General features: G+C 41.7%; 1 protein-coding gene across 2 annotated transcripts in view; it reads left to right on the plus strand.

Moving 5' to 3' along the window:
- The window catches only part of btaf1 (BTAF1 RNA polymerase II, B-TFIID transcription factor-associated), a 215,145-nt gene that overhangs the window by 193,129 nt on the left and 3,662 nt on the right, over nucleotides 1–18,354 (plus strand). For both annotated transcript variants that reach the window (XM_070876808.1, XM_070876809.1), the window contains exons 34-37: nucleotides 6,864–7,016; nucleotides 8,365–8,576; nucleotides 11,325–11,484; nucleotides 15,062–15,232. In XM_070876808.1, the coding sequence (XP_070732909.1) occupies nucleotides 6,864–7,016; nucleotides 8,365–8,576; nucleotides 11,325–11,484; nucleotides 15,062–15,232 (696 nt within the window). The remainder of the gene's footprint in view (nucleotides 1–6,863; nucleotides 7,017–8,364; nucleotides 8,577–11,324; nucleotides 11,485–15,061; nucleotides 15,233–18,354) is intronic.

Raw genomic sequence — 18,354 nt, forward strand, 5'->3', positions numbered from 1 at the left:
GCTACTGCTACAGCTCGGACACTCGCTTTCACAGGAGGTACCAGCACAGTACTCTATGGAGCGCTACGGATCGGGTGGGGGCCAAAAAACGAGCTGGTGCCACAACCAGGGGCATTGCACACCGGCTCTCCTCTTCCAGGTGGAAATGCTCCACGCCCCGCCGAAACCGGCCCTGAAAATCTCGGTGGGACGCTGGAAGCTGGCCGCCCGCCCGAAAGATCTTACCGCCACCATTGGCGCCTCCCTGGGGCGAAAACAGAGGCGGCATCAAGCGGAAAATCCAGCCCGGTGTTCATCCGGTTGAGGTGGGATCCAATGAGTTCCTGGGGCTGAAGCCAAATCAATAACATATAGTTTTTTTTTCTGTCATTTTCCTCTTTCTTTGTCTTTGGCAACATGCTTCATCCTACTTGCTGGCCACTGTCTTAGACTGAATCAGACTGTTCACGACCTCAGTATCCTATTCAACCCCAAGCTGAGTTTCTGACCCTCTCATCAGAGAGACTGCCTACTTCTACCTCCATAACATTGCCTGTCCCCATCCCTACCTCTGCTCATCTGCTGCTGAAACCGTCATTCATTCCTTTGTCACCTCCAGACTCTGCTGTTAAAAAGACAAGCCTGAAGACTCTGTGCCTCAATGCAAGGAGTATTCATAATAAGGTGGACGAATTAACTGCGCAGGCAGCAATTAACGAATAATATAATTGGCATCACGGAGACATGGCTCCAGGGTGACCAAGGCTGGGACTCAACATCCAGGGGTATTCAACATTCAGGAAGGATAGACAGAAAGAAAAAGGAGGTGGGGTAGCGTTGCTGGTTAAAGAGGAAATTACGCAATAGTAAGGAAGGACATTAGCTTGGATGATGTGGAATCTGTATGGGTGGAGCTGCGGAATATCAAAGGGCAGAAAACGCTAGTGGGAGTTGTGTTCAGACCACCAAACAGTAGTAGTGAGGACGGGGACAGCATCAAACAAGAAATTAGGGATGCATGCAATAAAGGTACAGCAGTTATCATGGGCGACTTTAATCTACATATAAATTGGGCTAATCAAACTGGTAGCAATACGATGGAGGAGGATTTCCTGGAGTGTATTAGGGATGGTTTTCTAGACCAATATGTCGAGGAACCAACTAGACGGCTGGCCATCCTAGACTGGGTGATGTGTAATGAGAAAGGGTTAATTAGCAATCTTGTTGTGCAAGGTCCCTTGGGGAAGAGTGACCATAATATGGTAGAATTCTTTATTAAGATGGAGAGTGACACAGTTAATTCAGAGACTAGTGTCCTGAACTTAAGGAAAGGTAACTTCAATGGTATGAGACGTGAATTGGCTAGAATAGATTGGTGAATGATACTTAAAGAGTTGATGGATAGGCAATGGCAAACATTTAAAGATCACATGGATGAAGTTCAACAATTGTACATCCCTGTCTGGAGTAAAAATAAAACAGGGGGAAGGTGGCTCAACCGTGGCTAACGGGGGAAATTAAGGATAGTGTTAAATCCAAGGAAGAGGCATATAAATTGGCCAGATAAAGCAGCAAACCTGAGGACTGGGAGAAATTTAGAATTCAGCAGAGGAGGACAAAGGATTTAATTAGGAGGGGGGAAATAGAGTATGAGAGGAAGCTTGCTGAGAACATAAAAACTGACTGCTAAAGCTTCTATAGATATGTGAAGAGAAAAAGATTAGTGAAGACAAACGTAGGTCCCTTACAGTCAGAATCAGGTGAATTTATAATGGGGAACAAAGAAATGGCAGACCAGTTGAACAAGTACTTCGGTTCTGTCTTCATGAAGGAAGACACAAATAACCTTCCAGAAATACTAGGACGAGGGTCTAGTGAGAAGGAGGAACTGAAGGAAATCCTTTATTAGGCGGGAAATTGATGGGATTGAAGGCCGATTAATGCCCAGGACCTGATAGTCTCCATCCCAGAGTACTTAAGGAAGTGGCCCCAGAAATAGTGGATGCATTGGTGATCATTTTCTAACAGTCTTATCAACTCGGGATCAGTTTCTATGGATTGGAGAGCAGCTAATGTAACACCACTTTTTAAAAAAAGGAGTGAGAGAGAAAACAGGTAATTATAGACCGGTTAGCCTGACATTAGTAGTGGGGAAAATGTTGGAATCAATTATTAACGATGAAATAGCAGCGCATTTGGAAAGCAGTGACAGGATCGGTCCAAGTCAGCATGGATTTATGAAAGGGAAATCATGCTTGACAAATCTTCCAGAATTTTTTGAGGATTTAACTAGTAGAGTGGACAAGGGAGAACCAGTGGATGTGATGTATTTGGACTTTCAAAAGGCTTTTGACAAGGTTCCACACAAGAGATTAGTGTGCAAAATTAAAGCACAAGGTATTGGGGGTAATGTACTGATGTGGATAGAGAACTGGTTGGCAGACAGAAAGCAGAGAGTCGGGATAAACGGGTCCTTTTCAGAATGGCGGGCAGTGACTAGTAGGGTGCCGCAGGGCTCAGTGCTGGGACCCCAACTATTTACAATATACATCAATGATTTAGATGAAGGAATTGAGTGTAATATCTCCAACTTTGCAGATGACACTAAGCTGGGTGGCGGTGTGAGCTGTGAGGAGGATGCTAAAGAGGCTGCAGGGTGACTTGGACAGGTTAGGTGAGTGGGCAAATGCATGGCAGATGCAGTATAATTAGATAAATGTGAGGTTATCCACTTTGATGGCAAAAACACGAAGGCAGAATATTATCTGAATGGCGGCAGATTCGGAAAAGGGGAGGTGCAACGAGACCTGGCTGTCATGGTACATCAGTCATTGAAAATTGGCATGCAGGTACAGCAGGCGGTGAAGAAGGCAAATGGTATGTTGGCCTTCATAGCTAGGGGATTTGAGTATAGGAGCAGGGAGGTCTTACTGCAGTTGTACAGGACCTTGGTGAGGCCTCACCTGTAATGTGTTCAGTTTTGGTCTCCTAATCTGAGGAAGGACGTTCTTGCTATTGAGATAGTGCAGCGAAGGTTCACAAAACTGATTCCCAGGATGGCAGGTCTGACATAGGAGGAGGATCGTCTGGGCCTGTATTCACTGGAGTTTAGACAGATGAGAGGGGATCTCATAGAAACATATAAAATTCTCACGGGACTGGACAGGTTAGATGCAGGAAGAATGTTCCTGATGTTGGGGAAATCCAGAACCAGGGAACACAGTCTAAGGATAAGAGGTAAGCCATTTAGGACTGAGATGAGGAGAAACTTATTCACTCAGAGAGTTGTTGACCTGTGGAATTCTCTACTGCAAAGAGTTGTTGATGCCAATTCATTGGATATATTCATGAGGGAGTTAGATATGGCCCTTACGGCTAAAGGGATCAAGAGGTATGGAGAGAAAGCAGGAAAGGGATACTGAGGTGAATGATCAACCATGATCTTATTGAATGATGGTGCAGGCTCGAATGGCCTACTCCTGCACCTATTTTTTTATGTTTCTATGCTTCTATTCCAATGCTTTATTGGCTGGTGTCTCATCCTCCACCATCTGTAAACATCAGCTCATCAAAATCTGCTATTAGTATCCTATCCTGCACCAAGTACTTTTCATCATCGCCCCTGTGCTCACTGACACTCCCCCCAACACCTCAAAATACATTTAAATCTGTCTATGGCCTCGCCCCTCCCGACAACTATAATATCCTCTGATGCGGAAAATCCACCTCCCCAAACTCACCATGCCTCTGACTCCAACCTCTTGTGCATTGCCACACTTTTGGCAGCCATGCCTTCAGCTGATCAGACCCAACACTGAATTTGCCTCCCTAAACCCCTCTGCCTCTCTACCTCACTCCTCCTCCTTTAAGACCTTCCTGTAAACTCAACTCTTTGACCAAGCTTTTTCTCACCCCTTGGGGTCCATTTGTTTCCTTATGTGTCTGTGAAGCATCTGGGGACGTTTTTACATATTAAAGGTAATGTGTAAATGCTTGTTGATGCTGATTTTAATGGAGAAGTAATGCAATCTGGTGGATTTGAGCATGGGGCCATGCAAATGAGTAAACTATATCATATTGAAACATAGAAAATAGGTGCAGGAGTAGGCCATTCGGCCCTTCGAGCCTGCAATGCCACTCCATAAGATCATGGCTGATCATTCCCTCAGTACCCCTTTCCTGCTTGCTCTCCATACCCCTTGATCCCCTTCGCCGTAAAGGCCATATCTAACTCCCTCTTGAATATATCCAATCAACTGGCATCAACAACTCTCTGCGGCAGGGAATTCCACAGGTTAACAACTCTGAGTGAAGAAGTTTCTCCTCACCTCAGTCCTAAATGGCCTACGCCTTATCCTACTATGTTCCCTGGTTCTGGACTTCCCCAACATCGGGAACATTCTTCCCACATCTAACCTGTCCAGTCCCGTTAGAATCTTAAACGTTTCTATGAGATCCCCTCTCATCCTTCTAAACTCCAGTAAATAAAGGCCCAGTTGATCCAGTCTCTCCTCATATGACAGTCCTGCCATCCCCGGAATCAGTCTGGTGAACCTTCACTGCACTCCCTCAATAGCAAGAACGTCCTTCCTCAGATTAGGAGACCAAAACTGTGTACACTATTCCAGGTGAGGACTCACTAAGGCCCTGTACAACTGCAGTAAGATCTCCCTGCTCCTATACTCAAATCCCCTAGCTATGAAGGCCAACATACCATTTGCCGCCTTCACCGCCTGCTGTACCTGCAAGCCCACTTTCAGTGACTGATGAACCATGACACCCAGGTCTCGTTGCACCTCCCCTTTTCCTAATCTGCCGCCATCCAGATAATCTGACTCCGTGTTTTTGCCCCCAAAATGGATAACCTCACATTTATCCACCTTATACTGCATCTGCCATGCATTTGCCCACTCACTTAACCTGTCCAAGTCACCCTGCAGCCTCTTAGCGTCCTCCTCACAGCTCACACCGCCACCCAGTTTAATGTCATCCGCAAACTTGGAGATATTACACGTAATTCCTTCTTCTAAATCGTTAATGTATATTGTAAAGAGCTGGGGTCCCATCACTGAGCCCTGCGGCACTCCACTAGTCACTGCCTGCCATTCTGAAAAGGACCCGTTTATCCCTACTCTTTGCTTCTATTATGCTGTATTCTGTTTACATCCTAACAACATGGATACAAAGAACACCTGTGCATCCCAGGCATCTAGAGTTGGTGAAGGCCTGGAAAGAGAGATTTAAAGTTTAACATGATTGTCTCCTATCAAGAAAACATTATTGGCCCCTTTCTGTCTGGAATTTTAGTGCTCTAATATTTAACTGTACTGGATAAGGGGTGTGGTGTAGGACACTAGGGTTGGTCCTGTATTTTAGTAGCACTCTGGACTGTTTTGGGCTTTAGCAGCAGTATGGGGAGGGACCCTGTGATTTTATCAGAACTTGGACGAAATGTGGGATTTGGCTCACTGGGTTACTGATGCCTGCCAGTAGTGAGCCTCATGGGCCTCATCCTGCTAAGTATGGTGGAGGTCTGAGTCTAGCAGTATTGGTTTGTAACGTTCTGAGAGATCTTTACAAACATTAAATTTGGTGTTTTGTGATTGGTTTCTGAAAGTACATCTGTGTGTGTACACCTGTCGCTCGCGCTCCCTCTCTCGTTCTCTCTCTCGTTCTCTCTCTCGTTCTCTCTCTCGTTCTCTCTCTCGTTCTCTCTCTCGTTCTCTCTCTCGTTCTCTCTCTCGTTCTCTCTCTCGTTCTCTCTCTCGTTCTCTCTCTCGTTCTCTCTCTCGTTCTCTCTCTCGTTCTCTCTCTCGTTCTCTCTCTCGTTCTCTCTCTCGTTCTCTCTCTCGTTCTCTCTCTCGTTCTCTCTCTCGTTCTCTCTCTCGTTCTCTCTCTCGTTCTCTCTCTCGTTCTCTCTCTCGTTCTCTCTCTCGTTCTCTCTCTCGTTCTCTCTCTCGTTCTCTCTCTTTTTCTCTCTCTCTCTCATGTTAGAATTAGAATGTTTACATTTTCTAATCAGCAACAAAACACAAAATTATAATTAAGAGGATTTGCTTGCTTTTGAAATTCAACTCAATTTGCTTTTTTTGAAAATTTCAAATTAGAATTGGAAAAGACACTTTTTGGCCCTCAAGTTAATATGCTTTTTGAAGTTGAGTATAATTCAAAAGCTGCAACAGATATGTAATCCGTATAGTCTGTTATGGTTTTTATCATCTTTCTCGTGCTCTTCTCTTCTCCACCTTTGCTGCATCTTCTTCCCCTCCCTGCACCTTGATCGTTCCCTGCTCCTCTTCCCTTTTGCCTCCTGTCCTCTGCCAATTCCATCATCCCACCCTTGCTGTAAAGTCTTCTGCCTCTATCCCCCACTTGACTGTGTTATAACAAAATTAACTCTTTCAAAAATTAAATGGCCAGTTTCCCAGCTCAGTGGTGGTGGAAACCAGTGAAGACGGTGACAGGAGGTCTATGGTGGGGAGGGGAAATGAGGCAGAAAACATATTGGCTGAGGCTGAAGATAGCAGTGCAGGGAGCAACAGGCAAGGTGAGGACAAGCCGCTGAAGTTGCGTGTGACAATTGGGGGGCAAGTGCACTGAGAAACAGGAGAGTTTCATGAAGCAGGTGGCACTGTGAAATATATATAGTGCCATATTGCAACCTAGCTTTAAAAGGAAAGTATAAAAGGTAAGTACTAACTAATATTATGGTGTGACCTTCCTGTAAGCACAGGAAGTGTCTGCTGCACAAAAAATTTAGAGATAAAATATTCAATGAAATGTAAAATATTCTGATGCAACGTTTTGATTCTGTAAGGTTTACAGAAGCAATCATCATAAAGGGCAAACATGGTAGCATATTTGAATTGATATTTTGTTTCTAGGCTTTACAGTACTTGAGAAAACTCTGCAATCATCCAGCACTAGTTCTGACTTCACAACATCCAGAATTCCAGCATATTCTAGATCAGCTTACTGCTCAAAACTCATCTCTTCATGATATTCAGCATGCTCCAAAGCTGTCTGCTTTAAAACAGGTATTGTTTGAAATTTAGTACATTCTTTTTTCCTTTGGACTTATGTTGCATTGTGCTTAGAGATGATTATTGGTCTCGATCAATTTGAAGTAATTTTCAATTACACTAGCCGTCCTTAAAATATTTTCATGATATTTAACAGCATTATGTGCAAATGGTTCTGAAAGTTGTATACCAAGGAGCTGCACACAGGATTTTAATGTTTTTATTCTCCCCCTCCCACCCCCCCCCCCCCCCCCCCGCCACACAACACCACCACCACGTACGCATCTCCTTAAATGAAGTAGGACAGGGGGATGGGGGGGGGGAAATGGTATTACAAAAATTGGGTAGCAGCTTAGTGGCATCCGCCAACCAATACTTCTAGAAAATATTAATTTAGTATTTTAACTTTAACTTCTTCAGTTATAGCAACATGTTTCATCTTTTTGAATTAAATCTTCCTAGCTGTTATTTAATTGTTATGATACTGCAAGAATATCTACTGATTTCTCAGCATCTTTTGCTACCCTCATCTGTGGTTGCTACTCGCCCTAGCAAAAACAGTGATGGAAGCAGAATTAATAATAGCTTTTAAAAGTGGACAAACATTTGGGGGATAAAATAGGTGTGGTGGTTCGAGAAGGAGAAAGTGTACAGAGTATACATTACCCAGCTGAGAGTTAACTCAGCTACACTCAGTTGCCATACAGAACCTGGTGTTAGCAGAGATCATGGATTAAATTGTCAGTTTTTGAAAGAATAATAACATTGCCTCGCTAATTCTAAAATCGTTACTAGGATTTTCTGGAATGATTGGAAAATTTTATTATTTTCCACCTTTTCAGGCTCTGGTTGTCTCCTTCAGCTATATTCCTGCAACCCCACATTCTCACGCAACCCACTTAGTTGTGAGATTAGGATTGTCTGCGACAAATGTTACTTGACTCTTTTGATTAAAGAACGATTTGCATTTATATATCGCCTTTCATGACCACCGGACATCTCAAAGCGCTTTACAGCCAATGAAGTACTTTTGGAGTATAGTCACTGTTGTGATGTCATGTATATTAGCCAATCCGGTGCTTTTCGATGGCTAGCACTAAGCTTGCCAGTTTTTCTTGTCTTTCTCAATGTACTTGCTAGCATACAACTTTTAATCTAGCAACCTAGCCAAGGAGCAGGACAGAAGAAATTTGCTTCATGAAGGCAGATGAATTTGAAAGACTCTAAAGCTCTGAGTCCTCAACGTGTTACCATGACATTCTACTTTTGTTCTATTTCCCACCTTGAATTCGAGCTCTTTTAAAATGACTAATTCTGTGACTGGATAACAAAATATATTCTATAATTAATTTCTTTTTTCTAGTTGCTGCTTGACTGTGGACTTGGCAATAGTGGAACCTCAGAAAATGGTACTGAGTCTGTTGTAGCTCAACATAGAGTTCTCATTTTCTGTCAATTGAAGAGTATGTTGGACATTGTAGAACATGATTTGCTCAAACCTCAGATGTCAAGTATTACTTACTTAAGACTGGATGGCAGTGTACCTGCAGGCCAGAGACATTCCATTGTGGCAAGGTAGGTAAGATACCTAAAAACTGATAGCTGCATTGTAATGCCATTATTGGTTAAGTACACTGTCCTGCAATCGGCCACAGAGAATCATTACAGCACGGAAGGAGGCCATTCGGTCCATCAGACCCAGTCTGCTCTCTGCAAGAGCACTTCAGCTAGTCCCACTCACCTACCCTTTCCCTGTAGCCTTGCATTTTTTTCCTTCAAGTATTTATCCAATTCCTTTTTAAAAGCCACAATTGAATCTGCCACCACCACCTTTTCAGGCAACAACAACAACTTGTATTTATATAGAGCCTTTAGCATTGTGAAACATCCCAAGATGCTTCACAGAAGTATTATGAGCCCCAAAAAAATTGATACCAAGCCACACGAGCAATTAGGGCATTTGACAAAAAGCTTGTCAAAGAGGTAGGTTTTACGAAGCGTCTTAAAGGAGAGGTTTAGACAGGGAATTCCAGAGCTTAGGGCCTAGACAACATGAGGCACGGCCACCGATGGTTGAGCAATTTATAATCAGGGATGCTCAAGAGGGCAGAATTAGAGGAGCGCAGATATCTTGGGAGGAGGAGGGGGGGAAAGAGGGAGGAAAGAGGGTTGTGGGGCTGAAGGAGATTACAGAGATGGGGAGGAAAGAGGCCATGGAGGGATTTGAAAGCAAGGATGAGAATTTTGAAATTGAGGCGTGGCTTAACCGGGAGCCATTGTAGGTCAGCAAGCACAGAGGTGATGGGTGAGCGGGACTTGGTGCAAGTTAGGATAAGGGCAGCCAAGTTTTTGGATCACCTTACGTTTACATAGGGTAGAAGGCAATGTGTTCCAGATTCTAACCACTCATTGCAGAAAAAGATTTTCTTAATTTTGCCTTTGGTTCTTCTGCCAATCACCTTAAATCTACCCATTCACTACTAAGATGCCTATAGAAGACTTTTGGATTCCATTTTATATTAGCTGCCAATCTATTCTCATACTCTCTCTTTGCCCCTCTTACTTCCTTTTCACTTCCCCTCTGAACTTTCTATATTCAGCCTGGTTATCGCATGTATTCTCAACCGGACTTCTGTCATAGACTCCCATTTTCTGCTTCATCTTTCTCTCTCCTTCGTCATCCAGGGAGCTCTGACTTTGGTTGCCCTACCTAACCCCCTCATGGGAATGTACCTAGCCTGTACCCGAACCAGCTCCTCTTTAAAGGCAGCCCATTGTTCGATTACAGTTTTGCCTGCCAATCTTTGATTCTAATTTACCTGGGCCAGATCCATTCTCAACCCACTGAAATTGGCCTCCCTCCAATTAAGTATTTTTACTCTTGATTGTTCCCTGTCCTTTTCCAGAGCTAATCTAAATCTTAGGAGACTATGATCACTGTTCCCTAAATGTTCCCCTACTGACACTTGCTCCATTTAACCCATCTCATTCCCCAGAACCAAATCCAGCAATGCCTCCTTCCTTGTTGAGCCAGAAACGTACTGATCAAAAAAGTTCTCTTGAATACACTTCAGAAATGTTTCCCCCCCTCTCTGCCCTTTACACTATTACTATCTCAGTCTATATAAGGATAATTGAAGTCCCCCATTATAACTACTCTATATTTCTTGCACCTCTGTAATTTCCCTTCAAATTTGCTCCTCTATATTCTTGCCACTAGTTGGTGGCCTATAGAGTACACAGACCAGAAGATTTCACTATCCATCCTTGGTTTGTACTAAGTTAGTTGATCTTGGCCATTGCTCCACCTATTGTGCTACTATTCTCTTCAGCACCCTAGACAAAGATCAGCACAGATTTCCACTCCTATCCTGTGTGGAGAGTGAGTGAGGAGGAGCTCTGAATCAGCTGCGATACCTCTCTGATTGAATGACATAACACTGTCTAGCCCCACACACAAAGAATGGCTACTTGTGGTATCAAAGGACTGCCGGAGCCTGTAGAACTATATACCGGCAAACATCAGCACCTTCAGGAGAGGGGGATGACTGAGGAATAAGTGCAGAGAAACCAGTAGCTATAATACAATTCACCATTAGCATTTAGCAACCTTCTGGAATGCAATTTAGCTACCTCTGCTGTGTATCTGAGGTGGACTCCCTTTCTATACTTCTGAACTACATCTCTTGTTGGATCCTGCAGGTGATGGAAAAAAAGTGTTATTTCATATCAGCGGTTGCATGTGTTGCCCATCATGCACTCCTGACCTCTCCGATTGGCAGAAAAGCAACACACTATCAATCAGGCTAAAACTATAAAATCAAACTTATTTACATATATTAGGATTATAAGAAAGCAAAATTACAGCAAGATACTGATGTACAAATATTTGTAAAATAATAATGATTGAATCACTTAGTTAAAAAATCTTCAACATAGTATAAGTTATAATTTTATATAAAACACTAGCATTTATATAAAACCTTTCCTGACTTCAGGGTCTCCCAAAGTAATTAAGTAATTAAGTACTTTTGCAGTGTAGTCACTGTTGTAATGTAGGAAAAACTAGATTATTTCTTGGAAAAATGGCCAATGAATCCCAAAACACGATGACCAAGCTAGAATCTAAAGGTAACATTAAAAACTTGGGAAGGAAAGAGAAAGAATGCGTTCCTTGAATTATTGGTCAACCAATAACTTGTGTGAAATTAATGTGATTTTACTTTTGAGCAAAATATTTGAAGCATGACTGAATATAGTGTAAAATACACCTTGTTGGATTATATGTATTAATTAACCATTTATATATTTGTATTTCATTAGGTTTAATAATGACCCTTCTATAGATGTCTTGCTGTTAACCACCCACGTAGGTGGCCTAGGTCTTAATCTTACTGGAGCAGATACAGTAGTGTTTGTGGAGCATGATTGGAACCCAATGCGTGACCTGCAAGCAATGGATCGAGCTCATCGTATTGGACAGGTAATGTGCTCTTTAATATACTTTAAAACTGTTAGGTTCTATTGTTAAACATTAAAGGCTTTCAGATGTTTTTGATACTATGTAATTGCTTGAAACAATGCAGGCATTTAATTAGATGTTACTTTCTTTTGTTCCTCAATGTGCAGTAACAATGTGTTGCAAGAACATTCTTTGGAACAAATTACGCAAAATACTCGCAATGCCATGCCATAAAGATTCACCATTACAGAGCGATAGGGATATAATACCAAAGTTGATGAATTAATATTTATGTGCAAGTTGAGAATAAACTTATTTTATACGAGGGTCCATATTTTGAAGGAATGTTAAAATAATGATTAAATAATAACCTAATCCAGTGAACAGGAATGTGTATACTTATTCAAACATGCTTGACAAATGCCAACTTGTGTAGCTTTTTGATAATCTAGATATAACCTTGTGTCCTTCAATTTGTTTATTGCATTAGAGACATCATAGACAGAGAATTTTACAGCACAGGATGGGGTCCATTATGCCTGTGCTAACACTCAAACAGCTATCCACTTGGTTCTATTCCACTGCCTGTTCTCCATATCTATTTTATCCCCCAAATGTTTGTCCACTTTTAAAAGCTATTATTAATTCTGCTTCCATCACTGTTTTTGCTAGGGCGAGTAGCAACCACAGATGAGGGTAGCAAAAGATGCTGAGAAATCAGTAGATATTCTTGCAGTATCATAACAATTAAATAACAGCTAGGAAGATTTAATTCAAAAAGATGAAACATGTTGCTATAACTGAAGAAGTTAAAGTTAAAATAGTAAATTAATATTTTCTAGAAGTATTGGTTAGCGGATGCCACTAAGCTGCTACCCAATTTTTGAAGTACCATTTCCCCCCCCCCCCCCCCCCCCCCAATATCCTAGAGGATTTTGAAGCCTATGTGTCAGAGATACTTCATAAATTTAAGAAATTTAGACTAATAAATCGCTGAGTTAGATGGAAGGTTGTGAAGGAAATATGATAATGAATGAATCTTTGGGCATGGGTGAGATTTTGCAGGCTAGAAACAAGCAAACCTGGTGCAAAAGGGCGACAGGTCTGACCCAGGGAGCTACAGACCCATTCACAAAACATTAAGAAGAAGTGATTTGAAACCATTCGAAGAGGAAGGCTGGGGAGTACTTGAATAGTGTTCTCAATAAGAATCAGCAATCAATCTTGACGAGAAATATTCTGTCTGACAAACTATTTCCAAACTGGTTTTCACACACTGACTGCAACAGAAACTACATCTCAGCATGTCAGGCTGCCTGTATTAATATTTTAAACATCAACCTCCGTCAGCAAAGTAGTTTTATCTTAACTTATCTCAGATCAAAAATATATTTCCCTTAGCTGTCTCTTGGCTTTTAGTTTGTATTGGGTTAAGAGAACAGTATGAGTTTTAATTCCCGAATTGCTTGAAATGATGTAAAACTAAAGACAGAAATTCCTACTTTTGTCACATTAGTGTAGAGTTCATGTTTATTTGAATGTATTTGTATTTGAGGTGGATAATTACTCACCCACAAGGGATGGTAATGAATTCAGGATTTGTTTTTAACAGTCTAGTACTGATAGCTGTGGAGGGCATGTTTCTAACTCTCATGATTGGAGCTGCCTAGCATTTCCATTAAAATGCTTCAATAGAATTTGAGTTTTGAGCAACCTGGATGAAACCTTGCATGGAAACACATTAAAGCCTTGCACTTCATTTATCACCGACCTGAGTTGTAGTGATATCCAAACCAGTCGCCCTTTTCACTGCTGTCGCCCTCCTGCATCAGCTCGCACTGCTCCGTGAAGTGGTATGCTGTCCAGGGGCCGCTCGCCTTTTATGGCCCCGACCTGCCGCAGGTGTTTCCTCGTAGGCTGGGGCTGCCACGCTGTCCAGGGGCCGCTCGATCAAGACCAAGCTCTGTCCCCATGTGGTGGCTGGTGTGCAACGGCCACCACACATTTAAAAAAATCCACATGCAGGCATCTTCCATCCTTCAATATGCAGTTCGGGACCTGGAATATTAAGTCCTTCATTGAAACACCTGTGAACTCATTGAACACATCCCTTTTTGGTGTGGAAGCAAGTCATTCTTGATTCGAGGGAGCGCCTAAAAAGAAGAAGAAGACGTTTAAAAAAATATAATGAACATTTGCTTTCCTCTGGTTGGTCAGTTAATTGTAGTCAGCATTGTTTAGTTCCACCTGGACTAACTTTGCAGTGCAGCAAGGTGTATCTTGCCATACCTGTCGATCATCCTGTTACGCAGAGAACTTCTCAGTACTAACCTATTTACTCAGAGAAGGACATTCAAAGTGCTCCTCTTATTACAGATGAAACCAACGAGTAATATTTCAGGAATTTTCAAAATGGGGATTTCCTCTTATTAGTTCATTTTTAAATACTACTTCTGATGCTCTGTAATGAGTTTGGTTGATCAGCCCAGTCTACAATGATGTGTAAGTTCCCCCTTCTGATCATCAAGTGGGGAGACATTAACATCATCAGCCCCTTTTTGCTCTGCTGCTGTTGGCTCTAGTCTGTTGCTGGGAGAGCAGTTTGAGCAGCATGCAAAAGTTAATTTTTTACTGAACAATATTAACGGTTCAATATTGAAAGTTCTGACAGCTATAAAAGTACACATTTAATGGAGTGAATGCTGCAGTGAGTTAGAATACAGTCTTTATTTTGAATTGGGTTGGAATCCAGACTACACCGATGGAACTGAAGTCACTGTTTGTAGGTAATAGCGAGTGCTTTTTATGAAAAGCAATCTTCTCGTCCTTCCCCACTACCAAGTCAACTACCATCAAGGTTCCCCACATAAAACTATATTTTTTTTACATTTTAAAGCTTAAGTTTTAATGTTCTGAGCTCTGAAACCAATATTTCAGATTGGGAAGGCGGCAGAGTAGACGACCTCTCGACCTGACTTGGGTCTACAAAATTTTTGTTACTAAGCTATTAGTATTGCCTAACTCTGCTGTATGAATATGGCTACGTGCCTGACTGATTCTGGCTTTGGAAGTGATTCGCTTTGTTGGTTGTGACTTATCTGTTCATTTGAATACGCTGACTTTGGCCTGTCTCAATGACATTCCACTGAATATGTAAAATTGTCAAAAAAATAGTCATTAAACAAAAACAGAAAATGCTCAAAACACTCCGGTCTGTTGTCATCTGTGACGAGAACAGGCAAGTTAACGTTTTAGATGTGGACCCTTCATCAGCATTGGAAGATATTACAGATGAACAGCATTTAAAAGGAATAGAGTAAAGGGGAGGAAGGAAAATGCATGCAGATGCAAACACACGAGAAGAAATCGAATGACCAAAAAAGTGCTTAAATGGAAAACAAGAATTGGCTTAATGGTTGAAGTGATGATATGAGACATAATGAGAGAAATTGGATATTTACGAGACAGAGAAGAGTGTAAAGCAAGTAGCAATAGAAGCATGGCAAACTGATGAGCTGGTGCAGGCTCTAGCAGCCTAGGAACCTGGGTGAAAAGTCATTTAATGTGAATATTTAAACATTTTTTCTTTATTTTCCAGAAACGAGTTGTTAATGTTTACCGATTAATAACGAGAGGAACATTAGAAGAAAAAATAATGGGATTACAGAAGTTTAAAATGAGCATTGCAAATACTATCATTAGCCAAGAGAATGCAAGTTTCCAGAGCATGGGGACAGACCAGCTTCTGGATTTATTCACTCTTGACAAGGTAAAGTAGAAAAATATTAAATTGTTCTCCTTTTCTCCATGCAAAGAATGTATTGTTTAACCTTAATAAATTGAACATAACATTTAAAGAGGAAACAAAGTATGGGGAAAATAGCTTTTTCAAAGTTCTCTCCCTTTTTATAGAAGAAATTATATGTACATACCAGATTTTTTTTTTGCCCTCTTAGTCAAAACATGAATTTTACTACCTGCCTGGAGACCCATCAAGTCAGTTCACTTTCTCCGTCTGCTAGGCTGCTCCCGTGATGTTACTGGCTGGAAGTTCTCTGTGCAACATAAGAATTAGGAGTAGGTCATTCAGTCTCTCAAGCCTGCTCCGCCATTCAATAAGATCATAGCTGATTTTCTACCTCAACTCGCTTTTCTGCACGATCCCCATATCTCTTGATTCCCTTAATATTCAAAAATCTATCAATCTCTGTCTTGAATATACACAATGACTGATTATCCACAGCCCTCTGGGGGAGAGAATTCTACCACCCTCTGAGTGAAGAAATTGTTCCTCATCATGGTCCAAAATGACTGACACCTTATTCTGAGACTGTGACCCCTGGTTCTAGACTCCCCAGCCAAGGCAAACATCCTTCCTGCATCTACCCTGTCGAGCCCTGTAGGAATTTTGTATATGTCAATGAGATCACCTCTCATTCTTGTAAACTCTAGAGAGTATAGGCCTAGTCTAGTCAATCTCTCCTCATAGGACAATCCCCCCTTCCCAGGAATCAGTCTGGTGCACCTTCGTTGCACTCCCTTTATGGCAAGTATATCCTTCCTTAGGTAAGGAGACCAAAACTGTACGCAATCCTCCAGGTTTGGTCTCACCAAGACCCTATATAATTGCATTGACATTTTTAATCTTATATTCAAACCTCTTGTAATAAAGGCCACATACTATTTGTTTTCTTAATTGCTTGCTGTACCTGCATGTTAACTTTCAATGATTCATGTACAAGGACACCCAGGTCCCTCTGAACACCACCATTTCCCAATCTCTCTCCGTTTAAAAAAAAATATTCTGCTTTTCTATTTTTCCTACCAAAATGGATAACTTCACATTTCTCCACATTATTTTCCATTTGCCATGTTCTTGCCCACTCACTTAGCCTGCCTGTATCCCCTTGAAGTCTCTTTGCATCCTCCTCACAACTTACATTCCCACCTAGCTTTGTATCATCAGCTTGGATATATTACATTTGGTCCCCTCATCCAAATTATTGATCTAGATTGTGAATAGCTGAGGCCCAAGCACTGCTCCTTGCAGTACCCCACTAGTCTACCAACCCGAAAATGACCCGTTTACTCCTACTCTGTTTTCTGTCAGTTAACCAATCCTCAGTCCATGCTAGTATATGACCCCCAATCCCATGAGCCCTAATTTTGTTCAATAACCTCGTGTGGCACCTTATCGAATGCCTTCTGAAAATCCAAATACACCACGTCCACTGGTTCCCCTTTATCTATTCTGCTAGTTACAACCTCAAACAACTCTTAACAGGTTCGTCAAACATGATTTCCCTTTCATAAATCCGTATTGACTCTGCCTAATCCTATTCTTCTTCTTTTCTAAGTGCCCTGTTACCACATCCTTAACAATAGATTCTAGCATTTTCCCTACTACTAATGTCAGGCTAACTAGTTTGTAGTTCCCCGTTTTCTCTCTCCCTCCTTTCTTAAATAACGGGGTTACAATTGCTACCTTCCAATCCGCAGGGACCTTTCTAGAATCTTAGGAATTTTGGGAAGATGACAACCAACATATCCACTATCTCTATAGACATCTCTTTGAAAACCCTAGAATACAGGCCATCAGGTCCAGGGGATTTATCGACTTTCAGTCCCATTAATTTCTCCAGTACTATTTTTTTTTAAAATAATTTCTTTCAGTTATTCATTCTCACTAGACCCTTGGCTCTCTATTATTTCCAGGAGGTGTTTTGCATCATCTTCCGTGAAGACAAACTCAAAATATTTGTTTAATTTCTCTGCCATTTCCTTATTCTCCATTTATAGGGCCCAAATTTGCCCAGGATTTGCTCCATTTTTTTTGGAGCAACTTGATTTTTCTGGAGTATCTTAAAAATACCCATTCTGCACATTTAATTTGCGGCAGTGTAATTGAGTTAGGATTTTTTTTAGTTTTGTCTTTTTTTCAAAAGGGGGCAATACCAGCCACCTACGCCTGTTGTGGCCATTTAAGCCAGTTTGGACAGCTAATAGTTGCTCCAAACTAACTTAGGCCAGCGTATGTGGCCACTTGTGGCCCGCACAGAAAACCCTTGCGGAGTGTTAAGAAATCAGCGCAGGTAGCCAGAGATTGCGGGGGGGAAAGCACAAAGGACCTTGCAATGCACTAAACATCTTCACAACAACCAATACAGATCGTGTACCGTAACTTTTGCATAATTTACATATTCCACTACATAAAGCTTCATAAAATATGCACTTTTTAATATCATTTATATCAGAAGACAAAGGGTTTCACAAAACAATTTATGAATCAATTATTAGTGTAATCTGTTACTTTCATTATTTTAATCATTTTACCAGTACTGTGAAATTGGAAAACAAAATACACAGTACAAGAACAGAAAATCAAGTTATATTGAAGCACAGTCAATCTTTGAGGCTAAATCTACATCCAAGGAATTCTTGTCAGTGAAGCCATTCTGTTCTGTCCGAGGTAACCTTTATATGGATTATGTATACTTGGCCATTTCTCTTCATAAATGTAATCGCTCAGCTTGGGTTGGCTTTAAAATCCACAAATCTGAATTTCTGCAGTTTATTATATGGTTTGCAGTTGAATTTTGACGGTGTTGACTGCTGATAAGAGCAGTAAGAAAGGCAGATAGACTAGGGACAACTTTTCTAATTCGAGCAGCTTGTTCTTTTTCTAAATCATTTAAAGAAACTCTGCTCCTTCCGCCCCCCCCCCCCCCCCCCCCGCCCCGATCAAAACTCTTTTCCCCCCGCCCCCCCCTGATCAAAAGTCTCCCCGCACCAACCTGTTTCTTGTAGCCCTCAGCGTGGGAAGGCAACAGCCGGCCTGTGCGGCAGGCCACTCGGCCCAGGATAGGGGTGGGACGCGTTGGGTCCCACACT

Source organism: Pristiophorus japonicus, chromosome 3 (genome assembly GCF_044704955.1).
Source record: "Pristiophorus japonicus isolate sPriJap1 chromosome 3, sPriJap1.hap1, whole genome shotgun sequence".
Lineage (NCBI taxonomy): Eukaryota > Metazoa > Chordata > Chondrichthyes > Pristiophoridae > Pristiophorus > Pristiophorus japonicus.